The following is a 24816-nucleotide window of genomic DNA, read 5'->3' as shown; positions in this document are numbered from 1 at the left end:
CTGCTTAGTGTGACAGTGACCAAAACATAAGCAGACAATTATAGTATGTTGCAATAACCACTATGAAAGAGAATAGCCACAGGGTATTGAAACAGCATTGCCAAGGGAATCCAACCCAGTCTCTCTGGGACTAAGGAAGACTTCTGGAGAAATGCAACTAAGCTGAAACCGGAAGGTTGATTTCAAAAGAGTCATGAGTTCTAGCCAGAGGGAACAGCAGATGCAAAAGCTCTAGGGTAGGAGAGAGCATGGCATATGGACGAGCACTGCCTCTTCTGAGTGAGGGGTACAATGCTAGATGGGAAGTGCTCAGAGATGAGCTGAAGAGGTACAATCAGGACAGTCTACGAGTTTAAACTTACCCTGAGGTTAAAGGAGAGTTATTACAGAGTTTTAAGTAAGTGGGGTGACTCGATAAGTTTTGCAAGGTGGGAAGATTATTTGGTCACTGGTGGACAAGGGATTGGAGAGGAAAGGAGACAGAGAGCTAGGAGGGTTGGTGCCACTCCGAGTGTGGCCCATAGGGGCCCAGCTACCAGGGTCCCTGACCCATTTGCTACTGGTTCTTGAGATAAGAAGTCTGCCTGAGGAGAGAAATCTACCTTGTCACTGAGCACACTGTTTAGCTCAGTGGAGGCTTTTTATAGCAAGATTTTCCAGATGATTTATACTCTGGCCCAAGCCCCAGCTGAGCTTATCTTGCTGCAGGTCAGCACTTTGACAGCACAGAGTCAGGTGGCCACGGCAAGCCAGGTGAGAGAAAGTCAGTATAGGGTGGCAGCAAGAGAGAGGAGAGAAGTGGGCAGACGTAAGAGATACGTATGAGGTAAAATGGACAGGACTGGATGACTGATTGGGGGATGAAGGAGGAAGAGGACAGAAGGATGACGCCAGATTCCTTTTTCAGCACTGACTGGACATCTCACTGAGACGGGGCAAAGGTCCCTTCCTACTCTTTTTTTTTTTTTTTTTTTGAGATGGAGTTTCACTCTTGTTGCCCAGGCTGGGGTCCAATGGTGCGGTCTCAGCTCACTGCAACCTCCGCCTCCCAGGTTCAAGTGATTCTCCTGCCTCAGCCTCCAGAGTAGCTGGGATTACAAGCATGTGCCATCATGCCCAGCTAATTTTTTTGTATTTTTAATAGAGACAGGGTTTCACCATGTTGGTCAGGCTAGTCTCAAACTCCTGTCCTCAGGTGATCCACCCACCTCGGCCTCCCAAAGTGCTGGGATTACAGGCGTGAGCCACCACGCCCAGCCCCTTCCTACTCTTACATTCTGTGACGCAGTGATGCTACTCAGTGACCAAATCCCTGGAAATTCTCTCAAAATTTTTTTTGTTTTTTGTTTTTTGTTTTGAGGCGGAGTTTCACTCTTGTTGCCCAGGCTGGAGTGCAATGGCGCAATCTCAGCTCACTGCAACCTCCACCTCCCGGGTTCGAGCGATTCTCCTGCTTCAGCCTCCCGAGTAGCTGCGATTACAGGCATGCGCCATCACACCTGGCTGATTTTGTATTTTTAGCAGAGATGGGGTTTCTCCATGTTGGTCAGGCTGGTCTCGAACTCCCGACCTCAGGTGATCTGCCCACCTCAGCCTCCCAAAGTGCTGGGATTACAGGCGTGAGCCACCACACCCGGCCTTCTCTCAAAGTTTTAAAGCACTACAAAGGAGTAGAAATAAGACCACCCTTCATCCAATCCTTCCACCAGCTCTCAGAGGTAAGGAAGAACATTGCTGATTCTCTCATGTCACAAACCCAAAAGCAGGATCAGAGTGGTGAAGGGGCTGCCTGTGTACACCGAGCTGGTGATGGGGGGCTGGGCTGGCATCCACCTGAAGCTCCTACCCCTGGGTCAGCTAGTCTTAAGGGGAGACAGGGGTCAGGCCTTTGTGATCAGCATGGTGAAATTCTCCCTTCTACAAACAGCTCATCTTAGAAGAGCCAGGGTCACAGCCATTCGGGGGAAAGAAATGGGATCCTTGGTGCTGCCCGCCACCAGGCCTGCAGCAGCCCCACAGCCTTCCGTACCAACGACCATGATGTTGAAGTCGAAACCGGTCTTCATGGTCTTCTTGCGCATCTGCTCGATGATGGTGTCGATGCCGATGTAGCCCAGCAGGTTGGAGTTGATGCTCATGGGCTTCATGGGCACCGCTGGCTTAGGCCTGGGCTCAGGCACCAGCTCTGACATGGCTGCGTCCGTCCTGGTCTCTGGGAGCCCTGCAGAGCCAAGGTGGGAGGGGTCGGAGGGGTGATCAGGAGGACGGCAGAGGTCACATGGAAACCATGGTATTTTTCTCTTGCTACAGAATCATACAAAGTTGGGCCTGGAAGGGATCTTAGTATCATCCAGTCCAGGTCCCTCATTTCATAGACAAAGAGACTGAGGCCTGGAGGAGAAAGAACTAAACTAAGAACACAGAGCAGGTCAGAGGTAAAATCTGGGCCAGTGCCAGCTTCTCTGGTTGCTGGGCACTTTCAAATGCACCTCACTGCTCTGAAGCCCACATCTGTGCGTCTAACCCAGGGGCTTCTCCATCTTGGCACTAATGACATTTGAGTAATTATTGTGGGAGGCTGTCACATGCATTACAGGATGATTAGTGGCACCCCTGATCTTAGTAGCCCCCCAGGCTGTGACAACCCAAAATGTCTCTAGGTGGTACCAAATGTCCCCTGGGAAGCACCATTGCCCTGGCTGAGAACCACTGGTCTAAGAAATGTCTGGGGTTGTTCAGACCTGAGTCATGCCTCCCTCCCCAAATAAAGGGCAAAGACTTTTTAGGATCCTGCACTAACATCTATTAACTGTCACTGACCTCGGCTGCTTCATCTTTTAGAAGCAAACAGGGCTACCCTTCTCTGGAGAGTGGCTACCACTCTCGTCTCCCAGCCTCGATGTCCTCTCTGTACCATGAGCACCACTGCAGAGTAGGGGTGTCTGTACCTGGAGGAGCCCAGACACCCTCCCAGCCATTGTTCTGAATCTGTGGAACCAGTGGGGAGGGGATGAGAACCAGATGAGGGCAGTCACTTGCCTAAGACGACACAGTGTGCTCTTGGAGTGGTGGATAGCAGATGAAAGAGAAGGCTGAGGAACCAGCCCCTCCCTAGTGAGGAAGGGCAAACGTCCCCCTGAGTTTAGTGGATCATGGGTGTGTTCATACACAGGAGAAATCTGTGGGTTTCCTTATCAGGCCACTGTCCACCAGGGCAGTTCCAGAATAGAGCACCTCCATTTCCCCATCCATACGATTGGGGTATGGGGTGAAGTGGAAAGAGCCTGGCTCTGCTACTTCTCAGCTTTGTGGACTTGGGAAGACCACCTCCCCACTATGAGCCTGCATCCCCCTCTATAAAATGGAAAGATCATCACTAAGACTGTGGTGAGCTTTCGTGAGACGTGATGCTTAGAAGCACTGAGCAATGGCCGGGCGCGGTGGCTCACGCCTGTAATCCCAGCACTTTGGGAGGCCAAGGCAGGCGGATCATGAGGTCAGGAGTTCGAGACCAGCCTGATCAACATAGTGAAACCCTGTCTCTATTAAAAATACAAAAATTAGCCAGGCATGGTGGCAGGCACCTGTAATCCTAGCTACTCAGGAGGCTGAGGCAGGAGAATTGCTTGAAATCGGAAGGCGGAGTTGCAGTGAGCCGAGATCGTGCCACTGCACTCTAGCCTGAGCAAAAGAGTCAAACTCTGTCTCCAAAAAAAAAAAAAAAAAAAAGGCACTGAGCAATATCTTACAGTCCCAGACCCTTTTGCCCCAGCCCCTTTCAGGTCTGTAGGGGAAATGAAACAGTACATGTGAAAGCACTGGTTAAAGGAAGGTGTCCCCAGATGCCAGTTACACAAGCATGGTTGTTGGACTCCATGTGCTCTTGAAGACACCTTCCAGCTCTGCCGTTCTAGAATCCTATGTTTCATGACTAACACCCTGCAGAGTCTCAACCTTACAGGGAGGCCTGATGGAGCAGCAGATGGGCGGGAGGGAGAGGGGACAGAAGTGTTCCCTTCCCACCCCTAAACCCAGCCAGGAGCCTACTCTCATCTCCCTCCACCTGGTCCTTCCACCGGTACTGGCAAGACCCTCTCTCCCAATGGGAAACTGTTCTTTCTTCTGTCACTCCCAGGCACAGCCAAATCTGCCAAAGCCTCAGGACCTCCCCAGGGCCTGGCATGGCTCTCTCTTGCTTCCCAGGAAGCTGTTCCCAGCCAGGCAGCTCCGCATGGCAGCAAGATTGGCCCAGCCCTGCAGCAGCTGACTCTCAGCAGCCTGGCCCTGCTCCTCCACTCTTGCACGTGGCTCACAGGCCCCACTCAGCACACCTGCACTGGGACCAATGCCCCATTTTTCCTGCCCAGCTGCTCACACAAGCTGGGCCTTTCCATTGCCCCTTATGCCTCTGCAGCTGAGCCCATTTGGTCTCAACCTGTGTTATAAGATAGAGCCACATGGTTTGGGGGGGTGGTCTTATCCCCATTTTACAGACTTGGAAAGTATGCCTTGTATTTACTTATGAGAGGTTGTGTAAAGATTCCTATAAAGTGTGTGCTCTCACCATGGCCTGCTCCGCCCTGGCCTGTCAACTGCAGCATCCTAAAAGAGCACTCCCAAAAGATAGACCCTGATGGAGAGAGGGTCCTACCAGATTCCCAAGCAGCATCTAGGGGCTACCACAGGCCCACTACAGGACCAGGACCTGGTAGATCTCACTTTCATTCCTCCAACAAGCACATATGAGCACCCACTGTGTGCACTGTACACAGCGCCTGCTGGCAAGTCAGCCTCCCCACCACATGCCAGTGACATGCCAGTCACATGCTAACAAGCCACCCATCAGCCCCAAGTACAGTAAATGTGTGCAGGTCACTGTGCCACAAGCTTTGCTGGAAGATCCTGTTCCCCCTCCAACCCCTGGCTCCCTCCTCCTCCTCCTCCTCCTCCTCCTCCAGCATTCAGCCCCACTGCTACTCCCAGGAAAGCCTCTGCTTTGCCTTCTGATGTGGATGGCCCTCTTCTGTGCCCACTGCACATTTTCTGGTACTCATCACATTCACTCATTCATTCATTCCATCCCATCTAGGCCATTTCATATGCTGTCAAATGGGGGTCTACACCAGCCAAGCCCTAGGCTAAATTCCAAGGACACTTATGTACCCCAGACAAGGTTGTTGCCCTTGAGGGCCCCCTGTCTGGTAAGGGTGCCTGACAAATAAACAAAGACCTCTGGGGCACAGAACCAATGCTGCTCCGGAGCTGGATTCTGTAGTTCCATCCTCTGCCCCTACAACTCCCCTGTTCCCACCATGTCAACGTCAGATGGGCAGGTGACCCAGGCTTGAATCCTGGCTGGGTGACCCTTATGAGCCTCATTTTCTGCTCAGACAACTGGGGATAGAACCTACCTTGCTGGGTTTCTATGAAGGTTATACAGAATGAAGAATGTAAATTATCTGGCACAAATACGTACTAGTTCTCACCCTTCTTTAGGGCGGGGCCGTGTCTTATTGATCTCTGTGCCCCAGTCTACCCAGCATACCACAGGCACTCCTCAATAAGTGAATGAATGAATGATGAGTGAATGAGAACTTCAGAGTGAGGCAGGTATCAGACACATCACCTTTCTCTTCCCTCAGATGCTTCTCCCCATGCAGAGCAGCTGACCCCCAGTGAGCAATGGCTGTTGTCTCCGCCACAGTCAAGGGAGTAGAATTGTTGAGACCTCCTCCTTCCTCTGCAACAAGGATTGGAGGGGGGCTCCCCAAGGGTGGGGAAGAGCTCGGGTCACAGCAGGGTGCAGCTCAAGTCTGCCATCCTGGCTAGATGGTCCTTGGGGCCCCCCTCAGCTCCTGGCTCTCCTAGGGCCCCTGGAGAAGGGGGATCTGCCTGCAGCACCCTCTGCCAGAAGCTACCTGCCCCATCAGTGCTCCAGGGAGAGGCACCATCCACCTGACTCGGTGCAGCCAAGTCCCCCACAGAAACAGCCCCTCCATTCCCATGCTAAGCAAAGACCCTGGCACTTCCTTTTACAGGCAAATGAATGGCTTTGGCTTTGTCTGGCCCAGGGACCCCACCCCTGTGTTAGGAAGGTAGCAGCTGGGGGAGGGTACTTTTCCAAAATAGCACCTGCTTAGTGCAGGCCCCCCCTCTTCCTTCCACCCTGAAGATGGATCTTCCTCAGCCCCCCGCAGCCTTCAGGACCCCACCACCCCCCACAAAGGCAATTCCAGCCCACCCCAGTTCCAGCCCTAGGCTCTGGGAAAAGGAATCACGAAAGCTCTCTCGGTCCTTTCCCATTCGCAGGAGCAGAGGGCCCTGGGACACCCCTTCCCCCATCCCAGTCCTCTGGAGGCCAACGGGTTCCCTTGGAGACCACCAGCTGGTGCCTGTCTCAGCGTGTGCCTGTAGGGGTTGGGGGGGAGGGGACGTATGTATCAGTGCACAGGTCTCTCATCCGGCTGGCATGGCCCTGGCACCTGTGCGTGGTGTGTGTGTGTGTGCGTGTCTTGGTGTACTCCAGCATGGGGCTTTCTGTGCGCATCTGGGTCCCTGCTTGCGTGTCCGTGGGTCCCTGCGTCTCCCCGCGTCTTGTGTCTGCCTCTCTCCAAGATTGTCTCTCTCGAGGTGGGTGCCACCGTGTGTGCGTGTGTCCGCGCATCTGTCACCGCGCGTGGGCTCCTCGGCGCGGAAACCCTCCCCCAGGAGCGCCTCCAGCCGCGGTGGCCGGGGCCGCAGCCTCCTCCTGGCGGGTGCCGGTGGCCTGGCCGGCCGCCCTACCTTTGGACATGAATCCTCCTTTGTCTCCGTTCCTCCAGGGAGATGCTCCGGGCGCGGGGCTGCAAGGCTGAGCGGGGCGCGGGCTCCCCCGGGCCGAGCGGCCCCTGCAACCGGGCCTCGCCCCTTCGCGCTCTCCTCCCACCGGCCCGGCCCGCGGCCCCGCCGCGCCGCCCCTGCGCCCCGCGCCGCCGCGCCCTCCCCGGGACCTCGCCTCGGCTCGCTCGGCGCGGCGCCGCGCCGCCCCTGTCCGCGCGCACCGTTGCCGCCGCCGCCGCCAGCCGCCGCCGCTGCCACCCGCACCACGTGACCGCGCGCCCGTCGGCCCCGCCGAGGGCCCCTCCCCTTCCCGCGGCGCCCGCGCCCGCATGCGGGAACTGGTCCCGGGTCCACGCTGCGGGCGGTCCAGGAGCCGCCCCCGCGGGCTCCAGGTGCCAGGCCCGGAAAGGTGCCTGCATCCCAGTCCCGTCTCTCCCCGCTGGACCTGCTCCCCGCCCCTTACCCACTGGGCTGCGGCGGAGACGGGCGGGGGGGCGCAGGGGACCAGTGGCAGCTGCGGGCGGCCGTGAGCGCGCGTGAGTCACGCAGGGGCTGGGGTGTTGCGCGGGTGCCTGTAGAGCCGAGTCAGGGGCCCGGGTTCCAGGCCCTGCTCCAGAATGATGAACCAATAACCTTGAGCCAGACAGGAACTTCCCTGAGCCTCAGTTTGCCCATTAGAAAAAAATTTCACGCATTCAGTGGATACCAATGGACAGCATATTGCCTCACAGGGGTGAGGACAACCATCCCTCCCCTCGAAGGTTCTGGGTCTAGTGGAGGAGACAGGAAGATGGAATGTCCTAATGCAGGGGCCGGGGTGCACACAGGGAACTGAGGGTGCAGGCAGGTGGGCACCCTGGGGAGAGGGGGCTTGGAAGACTTCTTGGAGGAGATGAGGGCCAGATGGAAAGGCAAATGGGAGTGGAAGGGAAGAATGGAAAGGGAGAGGTATTCTGCAGAGAGAGGACAGCAGAGGTGAGGGTCTCCAGAGGTGAGAGCTGCGTGGTGCTGGTGGACAGCCCAGAGTCCTTGGTGTCGCTGAAGCAGAGAAAATTCCAGACAGGTGTGTAGAGCTAAATAAGAGGCTGGAGAAGTCCGCACGCAGCCTTGGAAGCTGGACTTTAATGGAAGGTAATGGTGAGTCACTGACGAATATTAAGCCGAAAGTGCTGCCATTCAATATGTGAGTCGTTGCAGCAGTTGTGTGTGGACAGGGAACAAGCTGGTGGGTGGGAGGTGGCCTCACAGGGGCAGAAGGATGGAGGGGAGGGGACAGCCAGCCAGATAGTTGAGTACTGAGGAGGTAAACCAACAAGGTGGGAAGTAGACTGGATGAGATGGCAAGAGAGAGATGAGGAAGAAGAGGATACCCGGGTTTCTAGGCACCTGATAGAAGGTAGGCAATGCCTACAGCTGAGAGAGTGAGATCAGGGAGGCAGGAGTCAGTTCAAGAAGAAAAGGGCTACCTCTGGACATGCCCGCGAGACATCCGGGTAGATAAGCCTAGCAGGCTGCTGGCTGCCCACATCTGCACTTCAGGAGACAGGGCTGGGCTGCAGATGGAGGGAGAGCTGAGATCTCGTAGGGAGAAGTGAAGACCAGAATTTAGGTGAGGTGCCCAGACTGAGTGTGTGGGGTGGAGGGAAAGGGGTCTGACAATCTAACAACTCAATTCAGGCATTAGATTGGATGCCTTCTAGGCACCTTTCCAGACCCAGAAACTCTGAGCCCTTGAAATGTTGGGAATGAGGCTGCCCAAAGTAGAGATTTTAACAATCTGGATTCCAATCAGCTTACTGCCACCAGCCAGCTTTGGTGTGACTTTAGGCATGTCACAGGCTTTCTAAGACCAAATGAATGTCCAGCCCTTGGGTTGCCCTATTTAGAGTTATGTGTAGGACTTCCATATATACAAGGCTCCAACTTACCTTTCAGGATTAAAGGGCTGGGGGTGGGGGACCAAGAAAGAGACATTCAGGTAAGACAACTTTTAAGCAACAGATACCTTCCTAAAAGGCTGAGCGTAAATGGATTTGGAAAGTCTCGAGTGAGGTCATTATCTCACATCCAGAGGAGGCTGCAGAGACTACCTATTAGACAAATCACAACTTCCTAAAGCGCTAGTCAGTATTTTCACGTAGGAGGTAGGAGGCTTGCTTTTTTTTTTTTTTTTGAGACGGAGTCTCGCTCTGTCGCTCAGGCTGGAGTGCAGTGACGCAATCTCAGCTCACTGCAACCTCCGCCTCCCGGGTTCAAGCAATTCTCTGTCTCAGCCTACACACCTGGCTAATTTTTTGTATTTTTTAGTAGAGACGGGGTTTCATCACGTTGGCCAGGCTAGTTTTTTTTTTTTTTTTTTTTTTGAGACGGAGTCTCACTCTGTCACCCAGGCTGGATTGCAGTGGCGCAATCTCGGCTCACTGCAAGCTCTGCCTCCCGGGTTCACGCCATTCTCCTGCCTCAGCCTCCCAAGTAGCTGGGACTACAGGCACCCACCACCACACCCGGCTAATGTTTGTATTTTTAGTAGAGACGGGGTTTCACCTTGTTAGCCAGGATGGTCTTGATCTCCTGACCTCGTGATCCACCTGTCTCGGCCTCCCAAAGTTCTGGGATTATAGGTGTGAGCCACCACGCCTGGCCTGGCCAGGCTAGTCTTGAACAACTCACCTCGTGATCCACCCGCCTTAGCCTCCCAGAGTGCTGGGATTACAGGTGTGAGCCACTGCTTTTAAAGGTGGACACACCTATTGATCACCTGATTATTCCAGGTCTTCAGGAAACAAACAACCCCAGGAGATGCTAAAAGGAGGACTCACCATAATTGCTCCTCCACAAGTTACCCCTGTTAACCTTTCTTTTTCTTTTTCTTTTTTTTTTTTTGAGACAGGGTCTTGCTCTGTCACCCAGGCTAGAGTGCAGTGGCACAATCATGGTTCACTGCAGCCTCGACTTCCTGGGCTCAAGCAATTCTCCCACCTCAGCCTCCCCAGTAGCTGGGACCACAGATGCATGCCACCATGCCCTGCTAATTTTTTATTTTATTTTATCTTATTTTATTTTTTGAGACAGAGTCTTACTCTGTCACCAGGCTGGAGTGCAGTGGCACAATCTTGGCTCACTGCAGCCTCTGCCTCCCAGGTTCAAGTGCTTCTCATGCCTCAGCCTCCCAAGTAGCTGGGACTACAGGCATGTGCCACCACACCTGGCTAACTTTTGTATTTTTAGTAGAGACGGGGTATCACCATGTTGGCCAGGCTAGTCTTGAACTCCTGACCACAAGTGATCCACCCGCCTTGGCCTCCCAAAATTTTGGGATTACAGGTGTGCGCCACTGTGCCCAACCCTTTTTTTTAATTTTTTAATTTTTTTATTTTTTTGAGACGGAGTCTCACTCTGTCACCCAGGCTGGAGTGCAGTGGTGTGATCTCGGCTCATTGCAAGCTCCACCTCCCGGGTTCACGCCATTCTCCTGCCTCAGCCTCCCAAGTAGCTGGAACTACAGGCACCCGCCACCACGTCCGGCTAATTTTTTTTTTTTTTTTGTATTTTTAGTAGAGACGGGGTTTCACCGTGTTAGCCAGGATGGTCTCAATCTCCTGACCTCGTGATCTGCCCGCCTTGGGCAGATCCCAAAGTGCTGGGATTACAGGCGTGAGCCACCGTGCCCAGCCCCTTATTTTTTATTTTTTGTACAGACAGTCTCACCATTTTTCTCAGGCTGGTCTTGAACTCCTGCACTCAAGCAATCCTCCCATCTCAGCCTCCCAGAGTGCTGGGATTACAGGTATGAGCCACCACACCTGGCCAAAACCTTCTTTCTGATAGTTCCCCTCAGCCTGACCTCAGACTGGCAGGTTAGAACCCAGCTCAGGGTACAGTCCCTATGTCTGGCCCTACAACCCCCATTTCCTTTTCTCCCAACCCATTCAACCCTGACCTTAGAGTCCTTCCTCCCTTTCTCAACCCATGCAAGCATGATCCATCTCCAAGCTCACACACCTCCCCCTCCCGGCAGCCTAGTCCATCCCCAACCAAGTTTCTGCATTTACCTTTGTATTCTGTGGCCAGGTCCAGTGAGGCAGGCTCTGTGGCTCTGTCCATGGCAGCATTAGTGTTGTCCAGGGCTGGGTCTGTGGATCTGCTTGGCATTAGCAGGCATGTAGCAACGTCTGATATGGTTAGGTTATTAACACTGCCCAGTGTGGTCTTCCCAGTGGCTGGGTCTGGGGTTACTGGCACAACTGAACCCACAGCTGTGCCCATCCTGCTTGTGTCCAAAGCAAGAGAATTCTTAGCCGTGCCCAGCTTGGCTCTGTTCACTCTGGCCAAAGCCATGGCTGTTTCCAACCTACTGGTGCCCACTGTAGCTGTGATTGTGTCCGGCTTGACTGGGTCTGATGTTGCTGAATCCATGGCTATACCCTCTGTGGTCATATCTGGTTTGGCTGTGCTTCTTGTAGCCATGGCTTTGCCCAGCTTGTCTGGTTCTGAGGCTATCAAATCCATGACCATCCCTGGCTTGGTTGTCCCAACTGTAGTCAGATTCATGGCTGTGCCCGGCTTGATTGTGCCTGCTGTAGCCAAGTTCACGGTTTTGCCTGACTTGACTGTCCCTACCGAAGACAAGTCTCTGGCTGTGCCCAGCTTGATATCCAGAGCAGGGAACTCTGTGCCTGTGTCCAGTTGGGATGTGTTTGGTGTGGCTAAATTGATAGCCAAGCTAGGTCTGTTGGTGGCCATTGTGGCTAAATGTCTGGCTGCGTCTGTCCTTGTGTCCATTGCAGTCAAATTCACAGCCGTGTTGGCCCTTTGGAGACGCCCCCGGGGTCTGGGGATCCCCCTGGCCCGGGGCTTGCCTTTTCCTGGAGAAGCTCTGGTAGGCATGTGGTCAGTCACTGAGACAAGGTGCCCCTGGCCCAACGAGCCTGGCTCTGCAAGGACTGGTGCACTCTGGGCTAACTGGGATTGGAAAGGTAAGGCTAGGTAGGAACTCACCAGGGGCTTCTCCGTGGCAAGCATCCTGTTGGATTTGGTCAGACCTGGGTTCCCTGGGCCCTCAGAGTGGACCCTGCCCCCTGGCACTAGGGTCACAGGTGGCGAGCCTGGCGAGGACACCCTCCCTCCTTCATGGGGAGCAGCCTTCTTTCCTGGGGTAGGCAACTCTTCCCAGTGAGAAAGTGGGCGATCCAGGGACCGTGCCTGGCTGTTCTGACGGAGAGTCAAGGAGATGGAGCTGAGCTTCCTGGGTACAAGGCTGCTGGTGGGCAGGGGGCTCAAGGAAGCCCCCAGAGCGATGCCCGTCTCCTGTGGGGGCACACTCCGGGTCCTGGCTCCAAGGCCCAGCCGGCTGGAGGTCTGTGGGATATGGCTTTGGGGGAAGGTATCCAGATGGATGGTCTTCCTGAGGACGGGGGTGAGGGGGGACCCTCCTCCAGGGAGTCTCGAGGGGCGGATAGGGCGCCCCAGCACATGGCTATGGGAGAAGGAGGTTCCCGGGCCTGGAGCTCCATGCGACTGCATCTCTGGAGGAGCAGGAGCAAAGTCGTGGTCCATCCAGGTCGTTTGTCTTTCCCTGAGGCAATCAACAGAGAGAAGAGGCCAGGCAGGGGTGAGGAGCTCAGGCCTGGAGGTCTCAGCTCTCCCCTTCCTGACCAGCAGCTGAGCATGCCGGGTCTGAAGGGGCCTGGTTCTGGGGACTGTCCAGTCCTTAGTGGAGGATGCATGTAACTTCCTCCTGTCCTCCTACGGCTCCTACCTGCTGCAGACCGATCTGTACCTCATACCTACCCCACCCCGGCCAGCCACCACACAGTGGGGTGGGCACGTCCAGTGAGCGGTCTGCCTCCAGCATGGGGAATCTCAGGCTGGGCTTACGTCTCCCTTTGCCTGGGCCTGAGTGTGGCCCCTGTCTCTGTGGACAGCTCTATGGAGGTCACATACATGTTCAGGGACTCCAGAGGAGGGCAGTGCTTACTGGAGACGTCTCCCTTTCTCTTCCAGAAAGAACCAAAGGGCTGTGGGTTCCCACCCACAGCAGCCAACATAGGAGCTCAGGTGTCCAGGTGGCAGGATGAGAGAGGACCAATTTGGCTTAGAGCCCCAGAACCAAGAAAGAGCCCTGAGCTGGCCTAGTGCTGGAGTCAGAAACAGAGCCAGCCCTGGAGAAGGTGAGGTTGGGAAATGGAGAGGCAGTGAGTGTTCACAGAAGGAGCTTATCTGGTGAACAAGCCATGGTCCCTGCCCTTGAAGAGGCTGCCATGCCCAGGGATGCCAGGCAAGGAAGTAGGCAGGGCTCCACCAAGCTAAGCATTAGGGGTAGAAAGGCTAGACCTGAGCTGGGGCTATTCCTACAGAAGGCCCAAAGGTGAGAAAGTGTGGCATCTTTCTGAAAATCCAACATGGGGCTGGCTCCTAGGCTGTATGTAGCAGGGAGAGCCAAGGCTGCAGGTGAGCTGGGGTCCAGGCCAGGCTACAGCAAAGCTTAGGCCAGGGAATGTGACCCATTCCGATCTGTAGGTGGGAACGGCCACTCGGGCAGTGTGACAGAGGGATCAGATGGGAACAGAATTGAAGCCAGGATCCCATGAGGACATAGTTGAAACTCTCTGCTCCGTGGGCTGTGGAAGGGGCAGGGCTAGGGCTGGGGCTGGAGGAGGCTGCACTGCACAGGGGTAGAAGTGGCGGGACTGCCCAGGGTAGGGAGTGGGCACAAAGGGGTGTCGAGGATGAAGCTCAGGACTCTGGCTGTGGTCTTAGTAGATGGGCCACTCCCTGCTACTCTGGACTCCAAGTAACTCACCCTCTGGAAAAAAGTTGGTTTGGTTGCTTTTAACACAGCAGGCTGGGACCTGCAGCTGGGGGACAAGGCCAGGGCTGGTGGGAGGAGTCAGTTCCAGAGGGCTCATGGGGAGGGGAGTGATCATGTAGCCAGGTCCTTGAGGTCTGCAGCAGGGACGGGGAAGGCAGGACACCGGACAGGGAAGGCATCACCCCTCACAATGGTGCCCCCAGCCCCTCATCCCTCTCCAGCCATATATTTGTATCCAAGACTGTCCTGGCCTCCAACCCTTTCCCACCTGGCCTATCGCTGCAGCCCTGAACTTCTGCCCCCTCCTGCACAACCACATACACCTGGGCACACACATTTACCCTGCACTTAGCCACAAACAGCTCCCCTCAGTGTGCACACCCACACACAGAGCAGGCCAGAGGACAGGGTGTCCGAGGGCATCACCCAACTCCCCATCCCCTCACTGCACTCCCATCTTCCATGGATTGCTTGGTCCTTCCCCACCCCACCCCCACCACCCTCCCACCCCCACAAACCCCCACACCCTTCCACCCCCCTACACACCTACCTTGATCAGAGGACAAGAAGGATCCAGTGTGTCTGGGAAGATAAGGCACACACAGGCCCCTCACCTCCCCTGCACCCAGAGTCTGGCCATGGTGGCCAGCTTAGGGGCCTCATCCCTCTGGTCCCCTCCTCAGCTCCTGCTCAGCCTCCAGGCCACAGTCCCCAGGCACAGGGCCCAGCCCTCTGCTCACTGTCCCACCAGCTACATCCCCGGAGACCGTGCTGGGCTGGGCTCTGGTGCAGGGAGGGGCTGGCTTCCTAGGAGTGGGCGGCTGTGAATGGCTGCTCTGAGCCTCTGGAATCCTGAAGAGCCATGGGAGGCTGGTAACGGCCAGGCTGGCACTCACGGCCACCTGCAGGGAGGTTCCCTGCAGCCTGCCCTCCCCAAATCTGCTCTGTCTCCCACAGACTCTGATGCCTGGGGAGTCTGCAGTAAAAACAGGGGTACTCCAAATATGGCTGCACTCTGGTAGTCCCAGCGCGAGTCTCCCTCTGGCTCTGCCTCTGTGCCCTTCATGCCCTGTTCAGCTCTGCAACCCTCAGACCATCTTGCCCACTCACCTGGTCTTTCCTCAAGGGGGCTGGAGTTCCTGGAGGCTAGAGCTCCTTCCACAACTATTCCCTGAGCCCCAGCTTGCTCCAGCTGGACCCTGTACCCAGACCCTAAGGGTGTGAAGAGGACCCCGCCCTAGGCCTGCCCCTGAGGGGACCACAAAGCCACCCAGCCTGGCTCTGGCAATGCAGACTCTCAGCAGCCCCTGGCCCTGGGGCTGGGATGGGAGCCCTCTTCTGTGTTCCCACAGCCCTCGGCTGCCTCTGTCATAGCAGTGGTGATAATAACAATGGTGCTGATAACAGCTACTATTTCCTGAGCACTTGCTCTGTGCCCGGCACCATGCCAGGGCTGGGCGGAGCTCACAGTCTGCTAGGAAGATAGGTATGTAAACAGATCCTATAGTACTATCCTGTACAGTGATGGCAGATGTCCTCCGAGCACTCACCCTGAGTCAGGAACTAGGCTAAGCATTCTCCTATCTCCTTTAATCTCCGCCTCATCACCTGCTTTTTACCGAGGAGGACATTGCAGCCCACACAACACTGTGTTGTCTGGTCTGCTCTCCTGTGTGTCTCTCTCTTTAGCGAGTGAGCTTCTGGAGCTGTGCTGGGCAATACAACTTTCAGTGATCATGGAAATGTTCTATGTCTGTGCTGTCCAGTACAGTAGCCACTAGCCACAGATGGCTACCGATCACTTAAAATGTGGCTACAGCGACCAAGGAACTGGATTTTTTAGTTTATTTTAATTTGTGGCTACCATATTAGCTCAGCTCTGTTTCATTTGTTGTTGCTGTTGTTGTTATTAGTTTTTTTGAACAGGGTTTCACTCTGTCGCCCAGGCTGGAAGACAGTGGCGCCATCATGGCTCACTGCAGCCTCTTGGGCACAAGTGATCCTCCCACTTCTGCCTCCAGAGTAGCTGGGACCACAGGCATGCACCACCATGCCCAGCTAAGTTTTTATTTTTTGTAGAGATGGGGATCTCCCTATGTTGCTCAGGCTGGTCTCAAACTTCTGAGCTCAAGCAATACTCCTACCTCCACCTCCCAAAGTGCTGGGATTACAGTCATGAGCCACCATGCCTGGGTGGAAAGCTCAGTTATGAAGGTCCTGGATCTTCTTCTCTGGGCCCCAGGGTCTGGCAAAAATTGGCTTCAGTAAGTTTCTTTTTCTTGAGAGTCTCACTCTGTCACCCAGGCTGGACTGCAGTGGCGGGATCTCAGCTCACTGCAACTCCGCCTCCCGGGTTCAAGCCTCAGGATTCTCCTGCCTCAGCCTCCCAAGTAGCTGGGATTACAGGTGTGTGCCACCACGCCTGGCTAATTTTTGTATTTTTAGTAGAGACGGGGGTTTCACCATGTTGGCCAGGCTGGTCTCGAACTTCTGACCTCAAATAATGCATCTGCCTCAGCCTCCCAAAGTGCTGAGATTACATGCATGAGCCACTGTGCCCAACCGGTAAATTTCTTTAGAAAGAAATAATGAATGAATGAATGATTGAATGGTGATTGTGTGGGCCTAGCACCCATCCCTCTTTTTTTTTTTTTTTTTTTTTTTTTGAGATGGAGTCTCACTCTGTCACCCAGGCTGGAGTGCAGTGACGCCATCTCGACTCACTGCAAGCTCCGCCTCTCGGGTTCACACCATCACACCATTCTCCTGCCTCAGCCTCCCGAGTAGCTGGGACTACAAGCGCCCGCCACCACGTCCACCTAAATTTTTTGTATTTTTAGTAGAGATGGGGTTTCGCAGTGTTAGCCAGGATGGTCTTGATCTCCTGTCCTTGTGATCCGCCTGCCTCGGCCTCCCAAAGTGCTGGGATTACAGGCATGAGCCACCGTGCCCAGCCCCTATCCCTCTTCTTATCCTTTCTCTCCCCTTACAGCTTTAGGTTCTCAAACTTGGCTGGGCTCTGGTTACCAGGGCAACGTGCTGGGATCCCAGTGGATGGGGGAGAGCAGCTATCTGGCGCTTCCATGCTTTGAGGCCCTGAGAACTGGCCTGACTTAAGGAAGAACAGAGGGTGCTGGGAAGGAGAGGGCACAGCTCTGCCTGGACGGATTGGAGCAAGGGAGACTTTCCTGGGCCCAGCCCCATTGGATTACATGATCTCTGTGAGATAAGCAGCCTTGGGCTGAAATCAGGGGCCCTGGGTTCTCTCCCCACTTTGGCCAACGATTCACCAGGCAACGTCTATCAGATTAACTTGTGCTTCTGGGACTCAGTTGCCTTTTAAAATAGGGATCAGATGCCCTCATGTGGTCGGTCTCTTCTACTTCAAGATCTACAATTCCTCCATCTTGCTCCCTGCCAGGCTGTTAGGGCCTTGAGAGCAAGGCCTGAGTCATGTTCATCTCCGCATCCTCCTGCCCATCTGCCCTGCTTAGAGGCTTAGAGGACACTGCCTGCCCAGTAATTACAGGCCAAGTTTCAGCTGCCCTCTAGGGGCCCAAAGTGACAATGGCCCTCTCCTATCTACACATATGGTGCTTTCCCATCAAAGGAAAGATCCATAGGCCTGGAAGTGGCCTCAGAGGACAGAGGCCTCCACTCAACCACAAAACCATTGTGGTGGCCTCCCAGACAAGTGTCATAGGCTCTGGAGTCCTTCAAGCCTGGGTTTGTTACAACTATGTGATTTTCAAACAAGTCAATCCCCCCATCTCATCTGTAAAATGGAGATTATATCAGTCAGAATGAGTTAAATTATGCTGCAGTAACAACCATTCCCAAATCCCAGTGGCTGATAACATACTGATTTTTTTTTTTTTTTTTTAAGACAGGGTCTCACTCTGTTGCCCAAGCTGGAGCGCAGTGGCACTATCACAGCTCACTGTAGCCTCGACCTACCCAGGCTCAGGTGATCCTCCCACCTCAGCCTCCTGAGTAGCTGGGACTACAGGCATGTGCCACCATGCCCAGCTAATTTTTCTTCTTCTTCTTTTTTTTTTTTTTGAGATGGAGTTTTGCTCTTATTGCCCAGGCTGGAGTGCAATGGCATGATCTCAGCTCACTGCAAACTCTGCCTCCCAGTTTCAAGCAATTCTCCTGCCTTAGCCTCCTAAGTAGCTGGGATTACAGGTGTGTGCCACCACACGCAACTAATTTTGTATTTTTAGTAGAGGCAGCGTTTCACCATGTTGATTAGGCTGGTCTCAAACTTCTGACCTCAAGTGATCCACCCTTCTCAGCCTCCCAAAGTGCTGGGATTACAGGCATGAGCTGCGTCCAGCCTAATTTTTCTAATTTTTGTAGAGACAGGGTTTTGCCATGTTGCCCAGGCTGGTCTAAAACCCCTGGCCTCAAGCGATCCTCCTATTTCAGCCTCCCAAAGTACTGGGATTATAGGCCTGAGCCACCACACCTGGCCGCAATGATACATTGATTTCTCATCCATGTCTCATGTCCACAGTAATTTGGGTCCACTAAGGCTCTGCTCTGTGCCCTCTTCCCTCTGGGACCCAGGCTGCCTTCTAGTGCATTGCTAGTCGTGTGGCAGAGGGAAGGAGGGAGTGACAAATTGTGGACTAGCCATTAGTCCATTAGCCATTAGGCCTGTACTCACTTCTAATTACAACTAATTGGCCAGAACTAGTCTTATGGCCCCACCCATCACAAGGAGGCAGGGAAGTTTAATCCTACCTTGTGCTGATAGCTGGAGAGTCAGAAACCTTTGGTGAACAGCAGTGAGGACCCACTTGCATGGTTGCCATAAGAATGCAATGGGGGGCCGGGCGCGGTGGCTCAAGCCTATAATCCCAGCACTTTGGGAGGCCTAGGCGGACGGATCACGAGGTCAGGAGTTCAAGACAAGCCTGGCCAACATGGTGAAACCCTGTCTCTACTAAAAATACAAAAAACTTAGCTGGGCGTGGTGACGTGTGCCTGTAATCCCAGCTACTTTGGGAGGCTGAGGCAGGAGAATCATTCGAACCCGGGAGGCAAAGGTTGCAGTGAGCCGAGATCACACCATTGCACTCCAGCTGGGCAACAAGAGCGAAACTCTGTCTCACAAAAAAAAAAAAAAAAAAAAGCAACGGGGGCCAGGCGCGGTAGCTCACACCTGTAATCCCAGGACTTTGGGAGGCTGAGGCAGGCAGATCACCTGAGGTCAGGAGTTCAAGATCAGCCTAGCCAACATGGCAAAACCCCATCTCAACTAAAAATACAAAAATTAGCTGGGCCTGGTGGCGGGCGCCTATGATCGCAGCTACTTGGGAGGCTGAGGCAGGAGAATCACTTGAACCGAAGGAGTAGAGGTTGCAATGAGCTGAGATCACACCACTTCACTCCAGTCTGGGCGAAAGAGCAAAACTCTGCCTCAAAACAAACAAACAAAAAAATGCAATGGGCAATTGCTAGTCCATGAGCTCAGTCCATGTTAGCCATTCAAATTGTTGCCTTGGCACTCTGATTTCCTTTTTTATGTATCTTCCATGATTTCTCATCAGTTCCAGCTGTTTACAGCTGCAGAAATAGAGGGAAATGGACCTGCCAAGGTTCACACAGTGAATCAGTAGCTGGACACCTAGGTCTCCAGGCTCCAAATACTGAGCCCATCATACCTTATGAGGGAGGGAGAAGAAAGCTCTGCCTGCCAGGGGTTCTCTGTAAGGGTGGTTGACTGAGACTGTGATAGTCTTTTGAGGGAGCCTGCAGCCTTTGCCCTTCTCCCAAAGCTGGTCTCTCAGCCTTCCCAAGCCCTTCCTGCTCAGCCAGTGTGAAGAACTGAGGGGGCGGAACAATGAGGAGCCTGTGCCACCCTCCAGGGCTGGAATCCGAACATTGCAGCCATTCTTACTCAGGGACCCTGTACATTCCCGCCTCCTGTCCTCCTGTTCTGGGCTGAACCGTGACACACCTGCCCTTCCCCATCCTGACAGCTCTCAGATGATGGGAAAGCTCCCAGGACTCTGCAAAACCTCTCAAAGCATTTTAAAAACCTGCGCACAGCTTGACGCCCAGGAAACCTCCAAGCCTTTCTGAAATCTTGGTCTCTAAGCAAACAGGCAACTCCTGGCAGGACTTCCAAAGAAACTAGCCCCATTCTTGCAACAAGCAAGCTTTTAAGGAGGCCTGACCAGTGCCAGTAAGGCTGCAAGCCAAGATGAGAAGATGTGGTCACTGCTCCCCACTGACGTGAACAAAATCGCAACACAAGATGAGCATTGTAATGGGGAAAGCTGCTGGGGGAGCCAGGGAAGGCTTCCTCGAGTAGGTGGTAATAGGAAGGTCATCGGGTTCTCAGTCTGGGTCTAAGCCTTCCTTGAAAAGCCACTTTCTGGTTGCTTAATCCGCCTGCCCTCCTGCCACTGGCTCACTTGCATTCTGTGTTTTGGCCACACCACTCACAGTCCTCAAAAAGGACTAGGTTCTCTCCAGAGTCCATGGCTTAACACTTGCAGCCTTCTTTCCCTTTGCAGGGAAAACTCTTATTCCACCTCCAGAACCCAGATTAATAGTCATATCCTCCGGGAAGCCTTCCTTGACAACCCCCTTCCCCAAAAACTAGGCACTTCTTCGGTTCCGTTTTCAGTTCTGCACACATACTTCTCTTGCTGCAGGTACAGTTTTATAATTTGTCTGTTGGCCAGGCACAATGTAATCCCACCACTTTGGGAGGCCAAGGTGGGCGGATCACTTGAGGTCAGGAGTTCGAGACCAGCCTGACCAACATGACAAAACCCAGTCTCTACTAAAAATACAAAAATTACCCTGGCATGGTGACGCGCACCTGTAGTCCCAGACACTTGGGAGGCTGAGGCAGGAGGATCGCTTGAACCTGGGAGGCAGAGGTTGCAGTGAGCTGAGATCACACCACTGCACTCCAGCCTGGGCAACAGAGTAACACTCCCTCTCAAAAAATACTACTACTACTAATAATAGTTTGTCTGTTTATACCTCTGTAACCTCCAGTTTGTGAGCTCTTCTGATGCAGGGACATCCTCTTTTCCATTACATTCTTGGTGCCAGGCCTAGGTATGTGACATGCGTCTGTAGAGTTCAAGAGGATAGCTATGGGCCGGGCGCAGTGGCTCATGCCTGTAATCTCAGCACTTTGGGAGGCCAAGGCGGGCAGATCACGAGGTCAGGGGTTCAAGACCAGCCTGGCCAACATGGTGAAACCCCCATCTCCACTAAAAATACAAAATTAGCTGGGCATGGTGGCGCGTGCCCATGATCCCAGCTATTTGGGAGGCTGAGGCAGGAGAATCGCTTGAACCCAGGAGGCAGAGGTTGCAGTGAGCCAAGACTGTGCCACTGCACTCCAGCCTGGCGACAGAGCAAGACTCCATCTCAAAAAAAAAAAAGAGGATAGCTATGTGATACATGGCGTTTATACAGTGCTTTCTTCCCCACTATCTCTGACATTTGCCATCACCCGGTGAGGGAGGTAGGGCAGGAGTGATATGAAAATGAACAGGGCTTGGATGGGCACAGTGGCTCATGCCTGTAATCCCAGCACTTTAGGAAGCTGAGGTGGGCAGATCACGAGGTCAAGAGATCGAGACCATCCTGGCCAACATGGTGAAACCCTCTCTCTACTAAAAATGCAAAAATTAGCTGGGTGTGGTGGTGCGTAGTCCCAGCTACTCGAGAGGCTGAGGCAGGAAAATTGCTCCAACCTGGGAGGCGGAGGTTGCAGTGAGCCAAGATCGCACCACTGCACTCCAGCCTGGCGACAGAGCGAGACTCTGTCTCAAAAAAAAAAAAAAAAAAAAGGAAAAGAAAAAAAAAAAAAAGAAATGAACAGGGCTATACGGAGAACCTGACAGGAGCTGAGCACAATGCCAGACACTGGCAGGGGACATTTTTTTGAGCTTTAATCATCTGTGATTCTCAGTGCCTGACACAAAAATGTTTGGTTGTGTTTCTGAGAGCTCAGGAAACTTGCCCAAGGATGTGCAATTTAAATCAATGGTTTTATAGGATTTACTATTATCAGGTCTTGACCTCGAATCGCTCCTAGTCCAGTCCTCTGGCATCCCCTCGCAGATGGAAAAAACATCCTGCCTCCACGGGCAATGGCCTGTTTCTGTAGGCTCTGCCATCTGGGTCAAACCTTCCCTCCCCTCCACTGTGTTGCTTTTACTATACCATCTGAGGCATTTCTTTTTCATATTTAGAACCAGAAAAAGGTCAGGTGCCATGGCTCACTCCTGGAATCCCAGCAGTTTGGGAGGCCAAGGCGGACAGACCACTTGAGGTCACGAATTCAAGACCAGCCTGACTAACATGGCGAAACACCATCTCTACTAAAAATACAAAATTAGCTGAGCATGGTGGCGCATGCCTGTAATCCCAGCTACTGGCAGGAGAATCACTTGAATCTGGGAGGTGGAGGTTGCAGTGAGCCAAGCCTGGGCAACAAGAGCGAAACTCTGTCTCAAAAAAAAAAAAAAAAAAAAAAAACAGAAAAAAATTGTCTTTCATGAAGAGTGAATCTCTCCCTTCTATCACATAACAATAAAAAGATGGGCCAGGTGTGGTGGCTCACGCCTGTAATCCCAACACTTTGGGAGGTGGGAGGATTGCTTGAGCCCAGGAGTTCAAGACTAGCCTGGGCAACATAGCAAGACCCCATTTCTAAAAAAGGAAAAAAAAAAAAAGCCGGGCGCAGTGGCTCACGCCTGTAATCCTAGCACTTTGGGAGGCTGAGGCTGGTGGATTGCCTGAGGTCAGGCGTTCGAGACCAGCCCGACCAACATAGAGAAACCCCGTCTCTACTAAAAATACAAAATTAGCTGGGCGTGGTGGTGCATGCCTGTAATCCCAGCTACTTGGGAGGCTGAGGCAGGAGAATTGCTTGAACCCGGGAGGCGGAGGTTGCAGTGAGCACCATTGCATTCCAGCCTGGGCAACAAGAGCAAAAACTCTGTCTCAAAAATAAATAAATAAATAAAATAAATAAATAAAGCCCTCTTTGTGTTTCTCCTTTCCCTCTGGCTGCCAGGAGGCTTAGAGACAAGTAATAATAACAGCATTACAGTAGCAGTCAGAATTAAAATATTTCCTCCTTACACCCATGTTATGTGGCTCCTTCAACTGAAACCTTCTTGAATCTTTTAGGGGAAGAACAGGTGTAAATAAACATTTATGCAATGAGCCCAGGGGAGAAGTCTGGGAAAGGATCCAGGTTGAAGAGCAGAGGGCTTGGATGAATCTCTCAGCCTTCCTTTGATGGCAGCCTAGGGTGAGAAATCTTGCTACAGCCGTTGAATGGAGGCGGCCCTCCCGAGAGGAGGACTGGCCACCTTGAGGCCTCCGGCAGGGTCACAGTCAGCACCCTTCCTGCCCAGGCTGTGAAGCTCGTGACCATGAACACATTTACACTTCAGACTCTATGTGGCTAGAATTTTTATTTTTAAGGAGGAGTCAGAAAAAGATTCTAGTGTGAAATCTCCTGACTGGTGAATGTTGGCAACTAATTTGCATTTTTTCAAAACACTATGTGGGACAAATCAAACTTGGCTGCAGGCCAGATCATGCCTGGAGGCCCTCCCTCGCTCAGCCAGTCAAGCCTAATCTACCTCCAAAAGAGTCTGTTGTGGTCGAGGTGGGGATGGGGGAGTTTACATCATTTTTCCTGAAACCTGCCTTTTCCTCTCCCTACATCCCAAGGGATCTGCCTTGTTCTGAGATGACCCACGCTGAACCACCCACAGGACACTGCCCCAGCCTTGGGTGACTGGCCTAACATGGACACTTGACCTAAAATGAGGCAACGAATCCCACCCCAGAGATATTTGCACTGGGGGCAGAGCAAGGGACTGGTAGCTCCAGGGGCTGGAGCTGTGAGATACAGAAATTGCCAGCAGCTGGCTGCTGTGTTTTCCATGCTGAGGGTGTGAGAGTGGTGACTAACAAGAAAAAGAATCCTAAGGGGGTCTGCATGCCTGGCTCTAGTTGTCCTAAGCCCACTACTTTCCTGTCCTAAAGGGACAGAATACCGCAGTGTCCTCATGGTATCTAGCCGTCTTGGCCAAGCTAGGACAGTCAAGTTTCTGTCCCTTGCAATGATCACTCCTAACTGGATTGGCCTGGGCCCTTTTCAGTCCTGCCTCTGACCATGGCTGGGAAAGAGTTTTCTGGATGAACAGGGGCTGCACTGAGCTTCTAATCCCAGCCTCACACCCCTAACTCTCTGAGAAACTAAGGCAGTTTGGCTGGGCGCAGTGGTTCTTATCTATAATCCCAGCACTTTGGGAGGCTGAAGTGGGTGGATCACTTGAGGTCAGGAGTTTGAGACCAGCCTGGCCAATATATTGAAACCCTGTCTGTACTAAAAATACAAAAATTAGCTGGGCGTGGTGACGGCTGCCTGTAATCCCAGCTACTCGGGAAGCTGAGGCAGGAGAATCGCTTGAAACTGGGAGGCAGAGGTTGCAGTGGGCTGAGATCGTGCCACTGTGCTCCAGCCGAAAAGAGTTGGACTCTTTTTGTTGACAGTGTAAGGCTCTGTTGTTTTGCATCTTGGTTCTGCCTGAATTTGTATTCTAACTGGTAATCTACCCCAGGAGTTCCAGTTGACATTTTTGGGGTGTTTTGTTTTGTTTTGTTTTGTTTTGTTTGAGACAGAGTTTCACTCTTTTTGCCCAGGCTGGAGTACAATGGCAGGATCTTGGCTCACTGCAACCTCCACCTCCCAGATTCAAGCAATTCTCCCACTTCGGCCTCCGCAGTAGCTGGGATTACAGGCATGTGCCACCACACCTGGCTAATTTTTGTATTTTTAGTAGAGACAAGGTTTCACCATGTTGGCCAGGCTGGTCTCAAACTCCTGACCTCAGGTGATCTGCCCACCTCAGCCTCCCAAAGTGCTGGGATTACAGGCATGAGCCACTGAGCCCAGCCCAGTTAACATTTTTGATTGTCCTAACAGGAGAGGGGGCAATTGCAACTGGCATCTACTGGGGAGAAACCAGGGTTGCTAAACATCCTACAACGGGCAGGACAACCCCCTACAACCAAGAGTGATCGAGTCCAAAATGTCAGTACTGCAGCTCTTGAGAAGCCCTGGCCTACCTTCCCTGAGATTTAGTGTTCCCATCCCTAAAATGGGGACTATGGAGCTGTCA

General features: G+C 53.2%; 2 protein-coding genes across 8 annotated transcripts in view; one reads left to right on the top strand and one right to left on the bottom strand.

Annotated features, from left to right (window-relative positions):
- SEPTIN3 (septin 3) overlaps window positions 1–24740 on the bottom strand; it is a 39077-nt gene extending 14337 nt beyond the window's left edge. For 2 of the 7 annotated variants that reach the window (XM_034949032.2, XM_055105393.2), the window contains exons 1-2: window positions 10872–12394; window positions 2030–2221 (exon numbers count right to left, since the gene is read on the bottom strand). In XM_034949032.2, the coding sequence (XP_034804923.2) occupies window positions 2030–2221; window positions 10872–12375 (1696 nt within the window). In that variant the 5' untranslated portion in view covers window positions 12376–12394. Of the gene's footprint in view, window positions 1–2029; window positions 2222–6783; window positions 7090–7365; window positions 12395–14180 lie in introns of those variants that run through there. The other 5 variants (XM_003814640.6, XM_055105391.3, XM_008967410.5 and 2 more) reach the window with 4 other exon arrangements.
- Window positions 7205–24816, top strand: part of CENPM (centromere protein M) — a 37814-nt gene continuing 20202 nt past the window's right edge. Inside the window, exon 1 of the mRNA XM_055105396.3 lies at window positions 7205–7355. The gene's annotated coding sequence lies outside the window, so the exon portion shown is untranslated. The remainder of the gene's footprint in view (window positions 7356–24816) is intronic.

This window comes from Pan paniscus, chromosome 23 (genome assembly GCF_029289425.2).
Source record: "Pan paniscus chromosome 23, NHGRI_mPanPan1-v2.0_pri, whole genome shotgun sequence".
Lineage (NCBI taxonomy): Eukaryota > Metazoa > Chordata > Mammalia > Primates > Hominidae > Pan > Pan paniscus.
The sequence above is the reverse complement of the archived record's forward strand: the minus strand, read 5'-3'. Positions and strand labels throughout refer to the sequence as shown.